Genomic DNA, 19,130 nt, shown 5'->3' with positions numbered 1-19,130 from the left:
ATGTGGGGCCATTATACTGTATGGAGCACTGTATGGGGCCATTATACTGTATGGGTGACTATGTGTGGACACTACACCACTTGGAGCACTATGTGGGGCCCTTATACTGTATGGAGGACTATGTGTGGACATTATACCGCTTGGAGCACTATGTGGGGCCATTATACGGTATTGAGGACCATGTGGGGCCATTATACTGTATGGAGCACTCTGTGAGGCCATTATACTGTATGGAGCACTATGTGGGGTCATTATACAGTATGGAGCACTATGTGGGGTTATTATACTGTATGGAGGACTATGTGGGGCCATTATACTGTATGGAGGACTATGCGGGGCCATTATACTGTATGAAGAACTATGTGGGGCCATTATACTGTATGAAGCACTGTGTGGGGCCATTATACTGTATAGGGCACTATGTGTGGGACATTATACTGTATGGGGCACTATGTGGGGGCCATTCTACCATCTGGAGGGCTGTGGGGGAATTACAGTTGGGGAATCATACTGTGTTGGGGTCACCATACTTTGATGGGGAGGTTGAGAGGGGGTACAGTAGGGTCACCATACCATGCATGTGAAGGCTTGTTTGAGGGACAACCCCTTTAAGTTTGTTTCCATATGTAAAGGTTCATTGTTATACTTGATGATAAGGAAAAATTTCCTCAATTGTAGACTTTTTTTTCAAATAAATATCGAGGTTGGCCCTCAACTTTGGCCAAGCTTTTAATGTTGGCCCTCTGTATATGTGAGTTGGACTTTCCAAGCTTGGCTATTATCCCATACTATTGTACTTACGTTGGTCGGACAGTTTATTTTGGAGCGGCTGCGGGTGAAGTTGTTGTAGCTCAGTTTTTGGCCTACTGGCTCAATCTGAGGACAAAACAGAGGAGGAAACATCTCATCATCACACGTCCAGTGAGATATTAATATTGGAATACAAGTCAACTGGTGAATTTCAGATATTGTATTTCAGCTTGGACACATGTGACATGTAGAGCGCCCCCCACTGGTGTTACCATGTTGTTCCACAGGGCGATGGCCATCTCAGCCTGTCCTCTCTCTGAGAAATGGAAGCAGTCTGCTGCGAAGTAGGAAATGTCCGGTTCACCGTCCTGCGGTAAAGAGACAACATATGAACATGGTGAACACTACTCCTCCAGGACTAATCCGAGCTCTACACTACTCCTCCAGGACTAATCCCGAGCTCTAGTCTACTCCTCCAGGACTAATCTGAGCTCTACTCTACTCCTCCAGGACTAATCCGAGCTCTACTCTACTCCTCCAGGACTAATCCGAGCTCTACTCTACTCCTCCAGGACTAATCACGAGCTCTACTCTACTCTACTCCTCCAGGACTAATCCGAGCTCTACTCTACTCCTCCAGGATTAATCCAAAAATCTAGACTCCTCCTCCAGGACTAATCCCGAGCTCTACTCTACTCCTCCAGGACTAATCCCGAGCTCTACTCCACTCTTCCAGGACTAATCCAAAAATCTAGACTCCTCCTCCAGGACTAATCCCGAGCTCTACTCTACTCTACTCCTCCAGGACTAATCCGAACTCTACTCTACTCCTCCAGGACTAATCCAAAAATCTAGACTCCTCCTCCAGGACTAATCCCGAGCTCTACTCTGCTCCTCCAGGACTAATCCCGAGCTCTACTCTACTCCTCCAGGACTAATCCACAGCTCTACACTACTCCTCCAGGACTAATCCACAGCTCTACACTACTCCTCCAGGACTAATCCCGAGTTCTACTCTACTCCTCCAGGACTAATCCCGAGCTCTACTCTACTCCTCCTGGACTAATCCCGAGCTCTACTCTACTCCTCCTGGACTAATCTGAGCTCTACACTACTACTCCAGGACTAATCCAAAAATCTAGACTCCTCCTCTAGGACAAAGCCGAGCTCTACACTACTCCTCCAGGACTAATCCGAGCTCTACTCTACTCCTCCAGGACTAATCCACAGCTCTACAATACTCTTCCAGGACTAATCCCGAGCTCTACTCTACTCCTCCAGGACTAATCCCGAGCTCTACTCTACTCCTCCAGGACTAATCCCGAGCTCTACTCTACTCCTCCAGGACTAATCCACAGCTCTACACTACTCCTCCAGGACTAATCCACAGCTCTACACTACTCCTCCAGGACTAATCCCGAGCTCTACTCTACTCCTCCAGGACTAATCCGAGCTCTACACTACTCCTCCAGGACTAATCCAAAAATCTAGACTCCTCCTCCAGGACTAATCCACAGCTCTACAATACTCCTCCAGGACTAATCCCGAGCTCTACTCTACTCCTCCAGGACTAATCCCGAGCTCTACTCTACTCCTCCAGGACTAATCCCAAGCTCTACTCTACTCCTCCAGGACTAATCCAAGCTCTACTCTACTCCTCCAGGACTAATCCAAGCTCTACTCTACTCCTCCAGGACTAATCCAAAAATCTAGACTCCTCCTCCAGGACTAATCCGAGCTCTACACTACTCCTCCAGGACTAATCCAGAAATCTAAGTGAAAACACCGTGTGCACAGTCACTATATGGTGCATAGACTAGGTTCCCAGACCATCAATACAAATAAAAAAGAAGTCTAGCACTCATCTTCAGCAAACGTGGAATAGATTTATTTGTAGCACTTGAAACGTTTCAGTCCAAAGGGACTTTCATCAGTCACGTGCTAATGATAGCCAGTAGGGCTGTGTTCATGGGGAAAGAAACAGTACCCAATCAATGTACAAAGACGCCGCCACACTATAGGGCACAAAGGATAGGAGTAATATAACTTAGGCAGAGTGCTAGTATGGTGGGGCGATGACCACCTATAAAGTAAAACACCTGCAGTCTGAGGATGATGTAACAGGAGAAAGAGAGGCACGACCTCCAGACACGGAATCCACCGCAAGTGCTACAAATAAATCTATTCCACGTTTGCTGAAGATGAGTGCTAATCCAGAAATCTAGACTCCTCCTCCAGGACTAATCCCGAGCTCTACTCTACTCCTCCAGGACTAATCCACAGCTCTACTCTACTCCTCCAGGACTAATCCAGAGCTCTACTCTACTCTACTCCTCCAGGACTAATCCAGAGCTCTACTCTACTCTACTCCTCCAGGACTAATCCAGAGCTCTACTCTACTCTACTCCAGAACTAAACCACAGCTCTACACTCCTTCTACAGGACTAATCCACAGCTGTACGCTCCTCCTCCAGGACTAATCTGAGCTCTACTCTACTCTTCCAGGACTAAACCACAGCTATACTCTACTCCTCCAGGACTAATCCACAGCTCTAGACTATTCCTCTATGACTAAACCAGATATCTACACTACTCCTCCAGGACTAAACCACAGCTCTACACTCCTCCAGGACTAATCCAAAAATCTACACTCCTCCTCCAGGACTAATCCCGAGCTCTACTCTACTCCTCCAGGACTAATCCACAGCTCTACTCTACTCCTCCAGGAATAATCCCGAGCTCTACTCTACTCCTCCAGGACTAATCCCGAGTTCTACACTCCTCCTCCAGGACTAATCCCGAGCTCTACACTCCTCCTCCAGGACTAATCCCGAGTTCTTCACTCCTCCTCCAGGACTAATCCCGAGCTCTACACTCCTCCTCCAGGATTAAACCAGAAATCTACAGTACTCCTCCAGGACTAATCCACAGCTCTACACTCCTTCTCCAGGACTAATCCGCAGCTGTACACTCCTCCTCCAGGACTAATCCACATCTCTACACTCCTCCTCCAGGACTAATACAGAATTTTCCACTACTCCTCCAGGACTAATCCAGAATTCTCCACTACTCCTCCAGGACTAATCCAGAATTCTCCACTACTCCGCCAGGACTAATCCAGAATTCTCCACTACTCCTCCAGGACTAATCCAGAATTCTCCACTACTCCGCCAGGACTAATCCAGAATTCTCCACTACTCCTCCAGGACTAATCCAGAATTCTCCACTACTCCGCCAGGACTAATCCAGAATTCTCCACTACTCCTCCAGGACTAATCCAGAATTCTCCACTACTCCTCCAGGACTAATCCAGAATTCTCCACTACTCCTCCAGGACTAATCCAGAATTCTCCACTATTCCGCCAGGACTAATCCAGAATTCTCCACTACTCCTCCAGGACTAATCCAGAATTCTCCACTACTCCTCCAGGACTAATCCAGAATTCTCCACTACTCCTCCAGGACTAATCCAGAATTCTCCACTACTCCTCCAGGACTAATCCAGAATTCTCCACTACTCCTCCAGGACTAATCCAGAATTTTCCACTACTCCTCCAGGACTAATCCAGAAATCTCCGCTATCCCTCCAGGACTAATCCAGAATTCTCCACTACTCCTCCAGGACTAATCCAGAATTCTCCACTACTCCTCCAGGACTAATCCAGAATTCTCCACTACTCCTCCAGGACTAATCCAGAATTCTCCACTACTCCTCCAGGACTAATCCAGAATTCTCCACTACTCCTCCAGGACTAATCCAGAATTTTCCACTACTCCTCCAGGACTAATCCAGAAATCTCCGCTATCCCTCCAGGACTAATCCAGAATTCTCCACTACTCCTCCAGGACTAATCCAGAATTCTCCACTACTCCTCCAGGACTAATCCAGAAATCTCCGCTATCCCTCCAGGACTAATCCAGAATTCTCCACTACTCCTCCAGGACTAATCCAGAAATCTCCGCTATCCCTCCAGGACTAATCCAGAATTCTCCACTACTCCTCCAGGACTAATCCAGAATTCTCCACTACTCCTCCAGGACTAATCCAGAATTCTCCACTACTCCTCCAGGACTAATCCAGAATTCTCCACTACTCCTCCAGGACTAATCCAGAATTCTCCACTACTCCTCCAGGACTAATCCAGAATTCTCCACTATCCCTCCAGGACTAATCCAGAGTTCTCCACTATCCCTCCAGGACTAATCCAGAATTCTCCACTACTCCTCCAGGACTAATCCAGAAATCTCCGCTATCCCTCCAGGACTAATCCAGAGTTCTCCACTATCCCTCCAGGACTAATCCAGAATTCTCCACTACTCCTCCAGGACTAATCCAGAATTCTCCACTATCCCTCCAGGACTAATCCAGAATTCTCCACTACTCCTCCAGGACTAATCCAGAATTCTCCACTACTCCTCGGTCACTATTCGCACTCTCTTCTCAGTGTGTCTCATTGATTGTAACTTACGCCGTCCACGGGAACCACAGTGTTGGTGAAGAATGGTTGAGCCACCACAGCAAAATCTTCCCGATCTTTGAATTTTTCAGCCAGAGCAGCTACATGGACCTGATCATAAGAAGAAGAAGAATGAGAAAGTGTCCGTTATTACCGATCACAATATATGATTCGTGAAGAGCACTCCAGCCCCCAAATCTGAGGTTTACATTCATTATATCTGTTTTGGGGAAAATTGGGCGAGAATTAATTTAGCCATTAATGCCGCTTTTCCATCAAAGCCTTTCTGACACATGTGCACGAGGTGCTATAAGGTTTATGATTGTGTCTCTCATTAATGGTCAGATTTGCTGTGACGCTCGGGGAAAGTTTGGTGACAGCCAGATGCAGATTTATAAGACTGTGTGTATGAGGCGCCCCCTAGTGGTGAAGTTCAGCTGTGTGAGACGCCTCTGTGTAGGGAGACCTGCCCTTAGCAGAATACGTATTAACCCTTAAAAAATTCATCAGACCAAAAATTATTCCATAAAATTATATTTTTATTTAAAATCAAATGCAATCACAATAATATCACCAAAATATATGGAAATCTTTATTAAAAATTAAAATCAAACAGTTTAAAACAAATAATTACTATTAAAAGCGACGAAGCAGCGAGCGAAACGTGCGTTGGAGTGGTGTGTGCGGGGCAGTGGCATCCCTAACTGGTCAGTATAATACAAACACTTGTTGGCACTAGATTTTGGTATAATTTGCAGCATTGTGATAGGAACTATAGTATCATTATTATTAGTGTTAGATTTTCAATCACCTTTTTTTATCACATGTGGTATGTTTTGTATGCAATTTAAATATTTTTACAGTAATTGCACTATTGCACTTTATTATAATTGAATATTTGGTTGTTATACACTAGGGAGGTGTGTGTATGTGTATACACACATATATTTACACAATTTTTATATAATTTATTTATTTATATATATATTTTTTATCACATATTATATTATTAAATTAATATTATTTGCTGCATTATATAGTTTTTATGTACTGATCAGTTTGGAATTGCCCTGTCCTGCACATACGGGTTTTTTTATTAAATATAATTAAATCCCCAGAAAACCTCTTTTGGAGGAGATATATGAAATTATTATTGTACATTCTATATGCTTTTAATAGTAATTATTTGTTTTAAACTGTTTGATTTTAATTTTTAATAAAGAATTCCATATATTTTGGTGATATTATTGTGATTGCATTTGATTTTAAATAAAAATATAATTTTATGGAATAATTTTTGGTCTGATGAATTTTTTAAGGGTTAATCTTTATAGTTTCTTTCATTAGACTATATAAGTTGTTATTTCTGGTATCTTTTTCTGTATAGGTTTTTGTTTTCTTAGCAGAATACGACCTATGTGACATTATCTCATCACCCACCTGCAAATCTCTGTTAAAGGTCTTCATTTCAGTGTATTCTGGGGATCCTTCTGGAGGGTTAATGATGCAAGGACAAAAATTTCTGGAAGAAGAGAACACAAATCCTTCATTATTTAGTGCATGTATGTAATTAAGAACTTTCTCATTTATGCAATAAGGACTGGAGATTAATTTGACTGGATTCATCCACCTAAATGAGTATAAAGGGAATGTGTCATCATAACATGGCCTCTGCTTAAATCCGATTTATAGGATAAATATAATTTTTAAATGTCATTTTCAATTAGACTATTATATAAAAAAAAATGAAATCTTGCAATTTTCACACTGGCCAATGAGGCTAATACTAGACTCACACTTTCTGTTCTGTACAGAAAAATTTTCAGCAGTCTCATTATCATCACAGACCACATTACAATGAAAGGTAACCCCTCTATGTACAGTAGATAACACAGAATCCATCATCTTCATTAGGTGATGTCACAGCTCACCTCCTCCTCCTGTACAATGACTGATAACACCTCTATATACAGTAGATAACACAGGATCCACCATTCACAATAGGTGATGTCACAGCTCACCTCCTCCTGTACAATGACTGATAACACCTCTATATACAGTAGATAACACAGGATCCATCATCTTCAATAGGTGATGTCACAGCTCACCTCCTCCTCCTGTACAATGACTGATAACACCTCTATATACAGTAGATAACACAGGATCCACCATTCACAATAGGTGATGTCACAGCTCACCTTCTCCTCCTGTATAATGACTGATAACACCCCTGTATACAGTAGATAACACCGGATCCACCATTCACAATAGGTGATGTCACAGCTCACCTCCTCCTCCTGTACAATGACTGATAACACCTCTATATACAGTAGATAACACAGGATCCATCATCTTCAATAGGTGATGTCACAGCTCACCTCCTCCTCCTGTACAATGACTGATAACACCTCTATATACAGTAGATAACACAGGATCCACCATTCACAATAGGTGATGTCACAGCTCACCTTCTCCTCCTGTATAATGACTGATAACACCTCTATATACAGTAGATAACACAGGATCCACCATTCACAATAGGTGATGTCACAGCTCACCATCTCCTCCTGTACAATGACTGATAACACCTCTATATACAGTAGATAACACAGGATCCACCATTCACAATAGGTGATGTCACAGCTCACCTCCTCCTCCTGTACAATGACTGATAACACCTCTATATACAGTAGATAACACAGGATCCTCCATTCACAATAGGTGATGTCACAGCTCACCTCCTCCTCCTGTGCAATGACTGATAACACCTCTATATACAGTAGATAACACAGGATCCACCATTCACAATAGGTGATGTCACAGCTCACCTTCTCCTCCTGTATAATGACTGATAACACCCCTGTATACAGTAGATAACACAGGATCCTCCATTCACAATAGGTGATGTCACAGCTCACCTTCTCCTCCTGTATAATGACTGATAACACCCCTGTATACAGTAGATAACACAGGATCCTCCATTCACAATAGGTGATGTCACAGCTCACCTTCTCCTCCTGTACAATGACTGATAACACCTCTATATACAGTAGATAACACAGGATCCTCCATTCACAATAGGTGATGTCACAGCTCTCCTCCTCCTCTACAATTAGTGACAACCAGCATCGGGCTGGAGCACCTTGGGCCCACCAGAGAAAATCATTCTTGGGGCCCACTATGTAGCTACATAGAAATAGATACAAGACCACCAATTGTGCGGTAAAAATCGCTAATATCAGGGTATAATTGTTGTGAATTCCGCTCTTGGGCTCCCTCCGGTGGTTGTAAGTAGCACTTTTGTGAATTCTGCTCTTGGGCTCCCTCCTGTGGTTTTGAGTGGTATAGCTGCTTCTTGGATTTAACATCAGCAGCTGCTTCCACTGATCGTCTTTCTGGCTCGGCTATTTTAGTCTGGCCTTATCCCTCAATCAATGCCAGTTGTCAATTGTTCCTGCTTGGAGTCACTGCTCTTTTGGATTTCCCTGACACTCTGTCCAGTTCAGCAAAGATAAGTCCTTGCTTGTCCTTTTGCAGTCCACTTGTTGTGGACTTTATTGTTCAGCACATTCTATGTTTTGCTCATTTGTCCAGCTTATCAGTATGGATCTATTCAGCTAAGCTGGAAGCTCTGGGCTGCAGATTTTGCCCTCCACACCTTTAGTCAGGTGTGGAGATTTTTGCATATCTCTGCGGTGGACTTTTTCTAGTTTTTATTACTGACCGCACAGTTTTCTGTCCTGTACTAATTCTGTCTAGCTAGTAGTGGCCTCCTTTGCTAAATCTTGTTTCATACTACATATGTCATTTCCTTCTCCTCTCACAGTCATTATTTGTGGGGGGGGGGCTGTCCTATCCTTTGGGGATTTTCTCTGAGGCAAGATAGCTTTCCTATTTCTACCTTCAGGGGTAGCTAGTTCTCCGGCTGTGACGAGGTGTCCAGGGAGTGACAGGAACATCCCACGGCTACTGCTAGTGTGTTAAGATCAGGAACTGCGGTCTGTATAGTTACCACCTGCTCAGAGCTAGTCGCATGTCGCTCCTAAATTACCAGTCCATAACAGTACAACTGGCCAAAAATGAGTTGAATGCATCTCAAAAGAAGGAAAAGAAAAAGCGTTCTGAGCCATTTTTTTTTTTCTTTAGTCTGTTTTGTCTTTTTCCTTCCTCTTAATCTCTGGGTGGATTTGGGCACGGACATGGATGTTCAGGGTTTGTTTTCTCGTGTGGATCAGCTTGCTGCAAGAGTTCAGATTATCCAAGATTATGTTGTTCAGACTCCGGCCTTAGAGCCTAGAATTCCTACTCCAGATTTGTTTTACGGGGATAGATCTAAGTTTTTGAACTTCAAAAATAACTGCAAATTGTTTTTTGCTCTGAAACCCCGTTCCTCTGGTGACCCCACTCAGCAAGTTAAAATAGTTATTTCTCTGCTGCGTGGTGACCCTCAGGACTGGGCATTCTCCCTTGAGTCAGGGGATCCGGCGTTGCTTAATGTAGATGCATTTTTTCAATCGCTCGGATTATTGTATGACGAACCTAACTCTGTGGATCATGCGGAAAAAACCTTGTTGGCCCTGTGTCAGGGTCAGGAAGCGGCAGAAGTATACTGCCAGAAATTTAGAAAATGGTCTGTGCTCACTAAATGGAATGAGGACGCTCTGGCAGCAATTTTCAGAAAGGGTCTTTCTGAAGCCCTTAAAGATGTTATGGTGGGGTTCCCCACGCCTGTTGGTCTGAGCGAATCTATGTCTCTAGCCATTCAGATTGATCGGCGCCTGCGCGAGTGCAAAGTGGTGCACCACATGGCAGCATCCTCTGAACAGAGTCCTGAGCCTATGCAATGTGATAGGATTCTGACTAGAGCGGAACAGAGGGGATACAGACGTCAGAATGGGCTGTGATACCACCTGCTCAGAGCTAGTCGCATGTCGCTCCTAAATTACCAGTCCATAACAATAATATAAGGTAGTTCACGTCTTAATTACAGTATGTAGCAAGGGTTGGGGTAGCCCCCTCACAGAATATAATGTAGCCCCCTCATAAAATATAATGCGGTCCGCTCTCATAGAATATAATGCAGCACCCCACAAAATATAATGCAACCCCCTCAGGTATGACGCAGTCCCCACCATAGAATATAATGTAGCACCCCCATAAGGTTTAATGCAGCCCCCCTCATATAGTATAATGCAACCCACCACAGAATATAATGTAGTCCCCTGAGAGAATGCAGTTCCACCACAGAATATAATGCAGCCCCCCCATAGAGTATACTGTAACCCCCTCATATAGTATGATGTAGCCCCCCGTAATATAATGTAGTACCCTGAGTATAATGCAGTCCCCCCACAGAATATAATGTAGCCCCCCCAAGGCCGTATTTAGAGTTTCTGCTGTCCTAGGCACTTTTAGTGCTGCCTCCCCCTTTGGTGAGTATGACACTATCGGCAGTGACTTTGGCAAGAATCGCTGATGTGAAAGTCGCCTTTTGCAGCAGATCGGGCAGTTTTTGTTATGACCCCAATGGCGAGGGTCTCAGAGGTACGTGGAAGTCTGCAGAATACAAAAATCCAGCTCATAGGGCAGTGGTAACTGGGTTGACCATATATCTACTCCTAACGCCAACACTAGAAGTAGCCGGGGATCATTCCTACGTTGATTCTAGATGACACGCTCCAGCCGGAGAATCTAGCTACCCCTAGTAGAGGAAAACAAAAGACCTTTCTTGCCTCCAGAGAAGGGGACCCCAAAGCTGGATAGAAGCCCCCCACAAATAATAACGGTGAGGTAAGAGGAAATGACAAACACAGAAATGAACCAGGTTTAGCACAGAGAGGCCCGCTTACTGATAGCAGAATAAAGAAAGGTAACTTATATGGTCAACAAAAACCCTATCAAAATCCACACTGGAAATTCAAGAACCCCCGAACCGTCTAACGGTCCGGGGGGAGAACACCAGCCCCCTAGAGCTTCCAGCAAAGGTCAGGATATAGATTTGGAACAAGCTGGACAAAAATACAAAACCAAAACAAATAGCAAAAAGCAAAAGGCAGACTTAGCTGATATAACTGGAACCAGGATCAGTAGACAAGAGCACAGCAGACTAGCTCTGATAACTACGTTGCCAGGCATTGAACTGAAGGTCTAGGGAGCTTATATAGCAACACCCCTAACTAACGACCCAGGTGCGGATAAAAGGAATGACAGAAAAACCAGAGTCAAAAAACTAGTAACCACTAGAGGGAGCAAAAAGCAAATTCACAACAGTACCCCCCCCTTAGTGAGGGGTCACCGAACCCTCACCACGACCACCAGGGCGATCAGGATGAGCGGCATGAAAGGCACGAACTAAATCGGCCGCATGAACATCAGAGGCGACCACCCAGGAATTATCCTCCTGACCATAGCCCTTCCACTTGACCAGGTACTGAAGCCTCCGCCTGGAGAGGCGAGAATCCAAGATCTTCTCCACCACGTACTCCAACTCGCCCTCAACCAACACCGGAGCAGGAGGCTCAGCAGAAGGAACTACAGGCACAATGTACCGCCGCAACAAGGACCTATGAAATACATTGTGAATAGCAAACGACACAGGAAGATCCAGACGAAAAGATACAGGATTAAGGATTTCCAATATCTTGTAAGGCCCAATAAAACGAGGTTTAAATTTGGGAGAGGAGACCTTCATAGGAACAAAGCGGGAAGAAAGCCATACCAAATCCCCAACGCGTAGTCGGGGACCCACACCGCGGCGGCGGTTGGCAAAGCGCTGAGCCCTCTCCTGTGACAACTTCAAGTTGTCCACCACATGATTCCAGATCCGCTGCAACCTATCTACCACAGAATCCACCCCAGGACAGTCAGAAGGCTCCACATGACCCGAAGAAAAGCGAGGATGGAAACCAGAGTTGCAGAAAAAAGGCGAAACCAAGGTGGCGGAACTAGCCCGATTATTAAGGGCAAACTCAGCCAACGGCAAGAATGTCACCCAATCGTCCTGATCAGCAGAGACAAAACACCTCAAATAAGCCTCCAAAGTCTGATTGGTTCGCTCCGTCTGTCCATTAGTCTGAGGATGGAAAGCAGACGAAAACGACAAATCAATGCCCATCCTACTACAAAAGGATCGCCAGAACCTAGAAACGAACTGGGATCCTCTGTCTGACACAATATTCTCAGGGATGCCGTGCAAACGAACCACGTTCTGGAAAAACACAGGAACCAGATCGGAAGAGGAAGGCAGCTTAGGCAAAGGAACCAAATGGACCATCTTGGAGAAGCGATCACATATCACCCAGATAACGGACATGCCCTGAGATAGCGGAAGATCAGAAATGAAATCCATGGAGATATGTGTCCAAGGTCTCTTCGGGACAGGCAAGGGCAAGAGCAAACCGCTGGCACGAGAACAGCAAGGCTTAGCTCGAGCACAAGTCCCACAGGACTGCACAAATGACCGCACATCCCTTGACAAGGAAGGCCACCAAAAGGACCTGGCCACCAGATCTCTGGTGCCAAAAATTCCCGGGTGACCTGCCAACACCGAGGAATGAACCTCGGAAATGACTCTGCTGGTCCATTTATCCGGGACAAACAGTCTGTCAGGTGGACAAGACTCAGGCCTATCAGCCTGAAATCTCTGCAACACACGTCGCAGATCCGGAGAAACAGCTGACAAGATAACTCCATCTTTAAGAATACCAACAGGATCAGCGACTCCAGGAGCATCAGGCACAAAGCTCCTAGAAAGAGCATCGGCCTTCACATTCTTTGAACCTGGTAAATACGAGACAACAAAATCAAAGCGGGAGAAAAACAATGACCAGCGGGCCTGTCTCGGATTAAGGCGTTTAGCAGACTCGAGATACATCAGATTTTTGTGATCAGTCAAGACCACCACACGATGCTTAGCACCCTCGAGCCAATGACGCCACTCCTCAAATGCCCATTTCATGGCCAACAACTCCCGATTGCCCACATCATAATTTCGCTCGGCAGGCGAAAACTTCCTGGAGAAAAAGGCACAAGGTTTCATAACAGAGCAACCAGGGCCTCTCTGCGACAAAACGGCCCCTGCTCCAATCTCTGAAGCATCCACCTCAACCTGAAAGGGAAGTGAGACATCGGGCTGGCACAAAACAGGCGCCGAAGTAAACCGGCGCTTCAACTCCTGGAAAGCCTCCACGGCAGCAGGAGCCCAGTTAGCTACATCGGAGCCCTTCTTGGTCATATCCGTCAACGGTTTCACAATGCTAGAAAAATTAGCGATAAAACGACGGTAGAAGTTAGCGAAACCCAAGAACTTCTGAAGACTCTTAACCGACGAGGGCTGAGTCCAATCAAGAATAGCTCGGACCTTGACTGGGTCCATCTCCACAGCAGAAGGGGAAAAAATGAACCCCAAAAAGGGAACCTTCTGTACACCAAAGAGACACTTTGAGCCCTTGACAAACAAAGAATTTTCACGCAAAATTTTAAAGACCAACCTGACCTGCTCCACATGCGAATCCCAATCATCAGAAAAAAACAAAATATCATCCAGATAAACAATCAAAAATTTATCCAGATACTTCCGGAAAATGTCATGCATAAAGGACTGAAAAACTGAAGGCGCATTGGAGAGCCCAAAAGGCATCACCAAGTACTCAAAATGACCTTCGGGCGTATTGAATGCGGTTTTCCATTCATCACCTTGCTTAATGCGCACAAGGTTGTACGCACCACGAAGGTCTATCTTGGTGAACCACTTGGCACCTTTAATCCGGGCAAACAAGTCAGACAACAGCGGTAAAGGATACTGAAATTTGACAGTGATCTTATTTAAAAGCCGATAATCAATACAAGGTCTCAAAGATCCGTCCTTTTTTGCCACAAAAAAGAATCCCGCACCAAGGGGGGAAGAAGACGGACGAATATGTCCTTTCTCCAGAGACTCCTTGATATATGAACGCATAGCGGTATGTTCAGGTACCGACAGATTAAACAATCTTCCCTTAGGAAATTTACTGCCTGGGATCAAATCTATAGCACAGTCACAGTCCCTATGAGGAGGCAGTGCACTGGACTCAGACTCACTGAAGACATCCTGATAATCAGACAAATACTCCGGAACTTCCGAAGGCGTAGAAGAAGCAATAGACACAGGCAGGGAATCCCCATGAATACCACGACAGCCCCAACTTGAGACTGACATAGCCTTCCAGTCCAGGACTGGATTATGGGTCTGTAACCATGGCAGCCCTAAAACAACCAAATCATGCATTTTATGTAAAACCAGGAAACGTATCACCTCGCGGTGTTCAGGAGTCATGCACATGATAACCTGTGTCCAATACTGCGGTTTATTTGCTGCCAATGGCGTAGCATCAATACCCCTAAGAGGAATAGGATTTTCTAATGGTTCAAGAGTAAAACCACAGCGCTTAGCAAATGAGAGATCCATGAGACTCAGGGCAGCACCTGAATCTACAAACGCCATGACAGGATAAGATGACAGTGAGCAAATCAAAGTTACAGACAGAATAAACTTAGGATGCAAATTACCAACGGTGACAGGACTAACAACCTTAGCTATACGTTTAGAGCATGCTGAGATAACATGTGTAGAATCACCACAGTAGTAGCACAAGCCATTCCGGCGTCTATGAATTTTCCGCTCATTTCTAGTCAGGATTCTATCACATTGCATTAAATCAGGTGTCTGTTCAGACAACACCATGAGGGAATTTGCGGTTTTTCTATCACATTGCACCGAATTAGGTGTCTGTTCAGACAACACCATGAGGGAATTTGCGGTTTTGCGCTCCCGCAACCGCCGGTCAATTTGAATAGCCAGTGCCATAGTATCATTGAGACCTGTGGGAATGGGAAAACCCACCATAACATTCTTAATGGCTTCAGATAGGCCATTTCTAAAATTAGCGGCCAGTGCACACTCGTTCCAATGTGTCAGCACGGACCATTTCCGAAATTTTTGGCAATACACTTCAGCCTCGTCCTGCCCCTGAGACATAGCCAGCAAGGCCTTTTCTGCCTGAATCTCAAGATTGGGTTCCTCATAAAGTAAACCGAGCGCCAGAAAAAACGCATCAATATCAGCCAATGCCGGATCTCCTGGCGCCAGCGAAAAAGCCCAATCCTGAGGGTCGCCCCGTAAGAACGAAATAACTATTTTTACTTGCTGAGCAGAGTCTCCAGATGAACAGGGTCTCAGGGACAAAAACAATTTACAATTATTCACAAAATTCCTAAACTTAAACCTGTCTCCGGAAAACAGTTCAGGAATCGGTATTTTAGGTTCTGACCTAGGATTTCTGGTAACATAATCTTGTATGCCCTGCACACGAGTAGCCAGCTGGTCCACACTTGTAATCAAGGTCTGGACATTCATGTCTGCAGCAAGCATAGCCACTCTGAGGTAAAGGGGAAGAAGAAAGAAAAAAAAAAAAAAACTCAGAATCTTCTTTCTTATAATCCCTCTTCTGCAACGCATTAAACATTTAATACTGGCCTGGCAAACTGTTATGACCCCAATGGCGAGGGTCTCAGAGGTACGTGGAAGTCTGCAGAATACAAAAATCCAGCTCATAGGGCAGTGGTAACTGGGTTGACCATATATCTACTCCTAACGCCAACACTAGAAGTAGCCGGGGATCATTCCTACGTTGATTCTAGATGACACGCTCCAGCCGGAGAATCTAGCTACCCCTAGTAGAGGAAAACAAAAGACCTTTCTTGCCTCCAGAGAAGGGGACCCCAAAGCTGGATAGAAGCCCCCCACAAATAATAACGGTGAGGTAAGAGGAAATGACAAACACAGAAATGAACCAGGTTTAGCACAGAGAGGCCCGCTTACTGATAGCAGAATAAAGAAAGGTAACTTATATGGTCAACAAAAACCCTATCAAAATCCACACTGGAAATTCAAGAACCCCCGAACCGTCTAACGGTCCGGGGGGAGAACACCAGCCCCCTAGAGCTTCCAGCAAAGGTCAGGATATAGATTTGGAACAAGCTGGACAAAAATACAAAACCAAAACAAATAGCAAAAAGCAAAAGGCAGACTTAGCTGATATAACTGGAACCAGGATCAGTAGACAAGAGCACAGCAGACTAGCTCTGATAACTACGTTGCCAGGCATTGAACTGAAGGTCTAGGGAGCTTATATAGCAACACCCCTAACTAACGACCCAGGTGCGGATAAAAGGAATGACAGAAAAACCAGAGTCAAAAAACTAGTAACCACTAGAGGGAGCAAAAAGCAAATTCACAACAGTTTTTCTGCATGTGCTGCGTAACGGATCACTTACAGCAACACTGCGTTCGGCCTCATTCATTGCCTATGGGATTTGCGGCACTTGCCATGATCTGGCAAATGCGGTACTATACCTCCCAACTTTTGAAGAAGGGAAGGAGGTATAAAGTTTGCGGTGCACGTAGTGCGCCGCGGCAAATTTTAGGCCACGCTTCTGACCACCCCCATTTCACAACTAGTCACACCCATATCCACGTCCTAACCACAGCCATTTAGCACTGCTGATCACACTGTTTTATATACAATAATTATAAACAAAAAAAAATATGGCCACACAGTGCTCCATACTGTATAATGGCCACACATGATGCTCAATACTGTATAACGGCCACCACACATGATGCTCCATACTGTATAATGGCCACACGCAGTTCTACATACTGTATAATGGCCACACATGATGCTCAATACTGTATAATGGCCACATGATGCTCCATAGTGTATAATGGCAACACATGATGCTCCATAATGTATAATGGCCACACAGTGCTCCATACTGTATAATGGCCACACAGTGCTCCATACTGTATAATGGCCACACATAGTGCTCCATACTGTATAACGGCCACACACAGTTCTCCATACTGTATAATGATCCCACATGATGCTCAATACTGTATAATGGCCACACATGATGCTCCATACTGTATAACGTCCATTGGCCACACATGATGCTCCACATTGTATAACGGCCACACATGATGTTCAATACTGTATAATGGCCACACACAGTTCTCCATACTGTATAATGATCCCACATGATGCTCAATACTGTATAATGACCCCCCTCCTGTATGCATGGCTCATATCCCCCCTCTGTATGCATGGCTCATATTCCCCCCTGTATGCATGGCTCATATTCCCCCCCCTGTATGCATGGCTCATATCCCCCCCCTGTATGCATGGCTCATATCCCCCCCTGTATGCATGGCTCATATCCCCCCCCTGTATGCATGGCTCATATCCCCCCCGTATGCATGGCTCATATCCCCCCCGTATGCTTGGCTCATATCCCCCCCTGTATGCATGGCTTATCTCTCCACCCTCCCCCCCCCGCTCCCCCTCCTATCTTGCATGGCGTGCTGGCTTATGTCCTCCTTCATCCGCCCGTCCCCCATACTCACCTGTCCCACATTGCACTGCCGTGCCGACATCCCTCTCGCTCTGTCCCGACTCCCGGCGCAGCACCTTCTTCCTGTGTGAGCGGTCTTAACCTAAATCATTAAACAATGATGGGGGGTTTCACCTCTAGGAGCCCCCAATTGTCATGTGACCAGTCCTGTGACCTACAATTTACAATACAAGAAACTTCGCCTAGTTGTGCATGTGACGCCCATAGACTTAATAAGAAAGCCTTATAAATACGAGCGCCCTCACAGCAGCACAGAGGAACGTGGAGAAGTCAGACATAGCTGGTTTAAGTACATTATATATTATTTTTGTGAGTTTCTTCCAGTTTTCTTCTGTTTATTCTCACGGTCTTCATTTTTCAATGCATTTTATTGGGTTTGCTACCCATAGGTGGCAGTAGAGAGACAGCTTTCCATTTTCAGGATGAGAGCTCATTTCCATACTCTTTTCCCAGAATGCAGCTGGATCTCCACAAGGAAAACCAAGAGCAGCCACATTCTTACTGATTTCAAGATAGCAGTAAGCAGATCACATTGTGTTACGGACACTTACGGCTTTAAGAGGCTGCAGCCAATCGTCTCCCCTTTGATGTCACGCAGTCCATCGATTTGCATGATTTGCACCAGGTTCACAAAAGCACGAGGAATCTATATGGAATCAAAAGAAATACTGAACATCCTGGGAGATGTGTGTGAACATCCAGTGTCCGATGGAAAAGTAGTCATGCTTAAAACATATAGGACAATACAGCAGGGGGTATCTATAGGACGGGTCAGGGGTGTCAGATGTGAATGTAAGGGCCGCACCTTCTCATAGAAAATATTCACTGCGGTCTCCACATACTTCACGTGATTGGTCACAGAATGGCGCTCCTGGAAAAGAAATGTAATAACGTTATTAATTATCTCAGCAGTAAAAAATTCCTGTCCTGGACGCTTAAATATAAATTCTAGAAGAATGCGAAGTTTATATGTAAATTCTAGAAAAAAAAGCGGCAGTTTAAGTTTAAATTCTAGAAGAATGTGGCAGTTTAAATATAAATTCTAGAAGAATGCGACAGTTTAAATTTAAATTCTGGAAGAATGTGACAGTTTAGATTTAAATTCTAGAAGAATGCGACAGTTTAAATTTAAATTCTGGAAGAATGTGACAGTTTAAATATAAATTCTAGAAGAATGCGACAGTTTAAATTTAAATTCTGGAAGAATGTGACAGTTTAGATTTAAATTCTAGAAGAATGCGACACTTTAATTTTAAATTCTAGAATAATGTGTCAGTTTAAATATAAATTCTAGAAGAATGCGGCAGTTTAAATATAAATTCTAGAAGAATGCAACAGTTTAAATATAAATTCTAGAAGAATGCGGCAGTTTAAATATAAATTCTAGAAGAATGCGACAGTTTAAATATAAATTCTAGAAGAATGTGGCAGTTTAAATACATATTCTAGAAGAATGCGGCAGTTTAAATATAA

At 44.6% G+C, this 19,130-nt stretch overlaps 1 protein-coding gene across 1 annotated transcript in view; it reads right to left on the bottom strand.

The window, feature by feature from the left end:
* The window catches only part of PLB1 (phospholipase B1), a 127,351-nt gene that overhangs the window by 1,553 nt on the left and 106,668 nt on the right, over window positions 1–19,130 (bottom strand). Inside the window, exons 51-56 of the mRNA XM_077282094.1 lie at window positions 18,463–18,528; window positions 18,209–18,303; window positions 6,648–6,729; window positions 5,220–5,318; window positions 1,023–1,118; window positions 802–876 (exon numbers count right to left, since the gene is read on the bottom strand). Coding sequence (XP_077138209.1) covers window positions 802–876; window positions 1,023–1,118; window positions 5,220–5,318; window positions 6,648–6,729; window positions 18,209–18,303; window positions 18,463–18,528 — 513 coding nt within the window. The remainder of the gene's footprint in view (window positions 1–801; window positions 877–1,022; window positions 1,119–5,219; window positions 5,319–6,647; window positions 6,730–18,208; window positions 18,304–18,462; window positions 18,529–19,130) is intronic.

This window comes from Ranitomeya variabilis, chromosome 2 (assembly GCF_051348905.1).
Source record: "Ranitomeya variabilis isolate aRanVar5 chromosome 2, aRanVar5.hap1, whole genome shotgun sequence".
NCBI lineage: Eukaryota > Metazoa > Chordata > Amphibia > Anura > Dendrobatidae > Ranitomeya > Ranitomeya variabilis.
The sequence above is the reverse complement of the archived record's forward strand: the minus strand, read 5'-3'. Positions and strand labels throughout refer to the sequence as shown.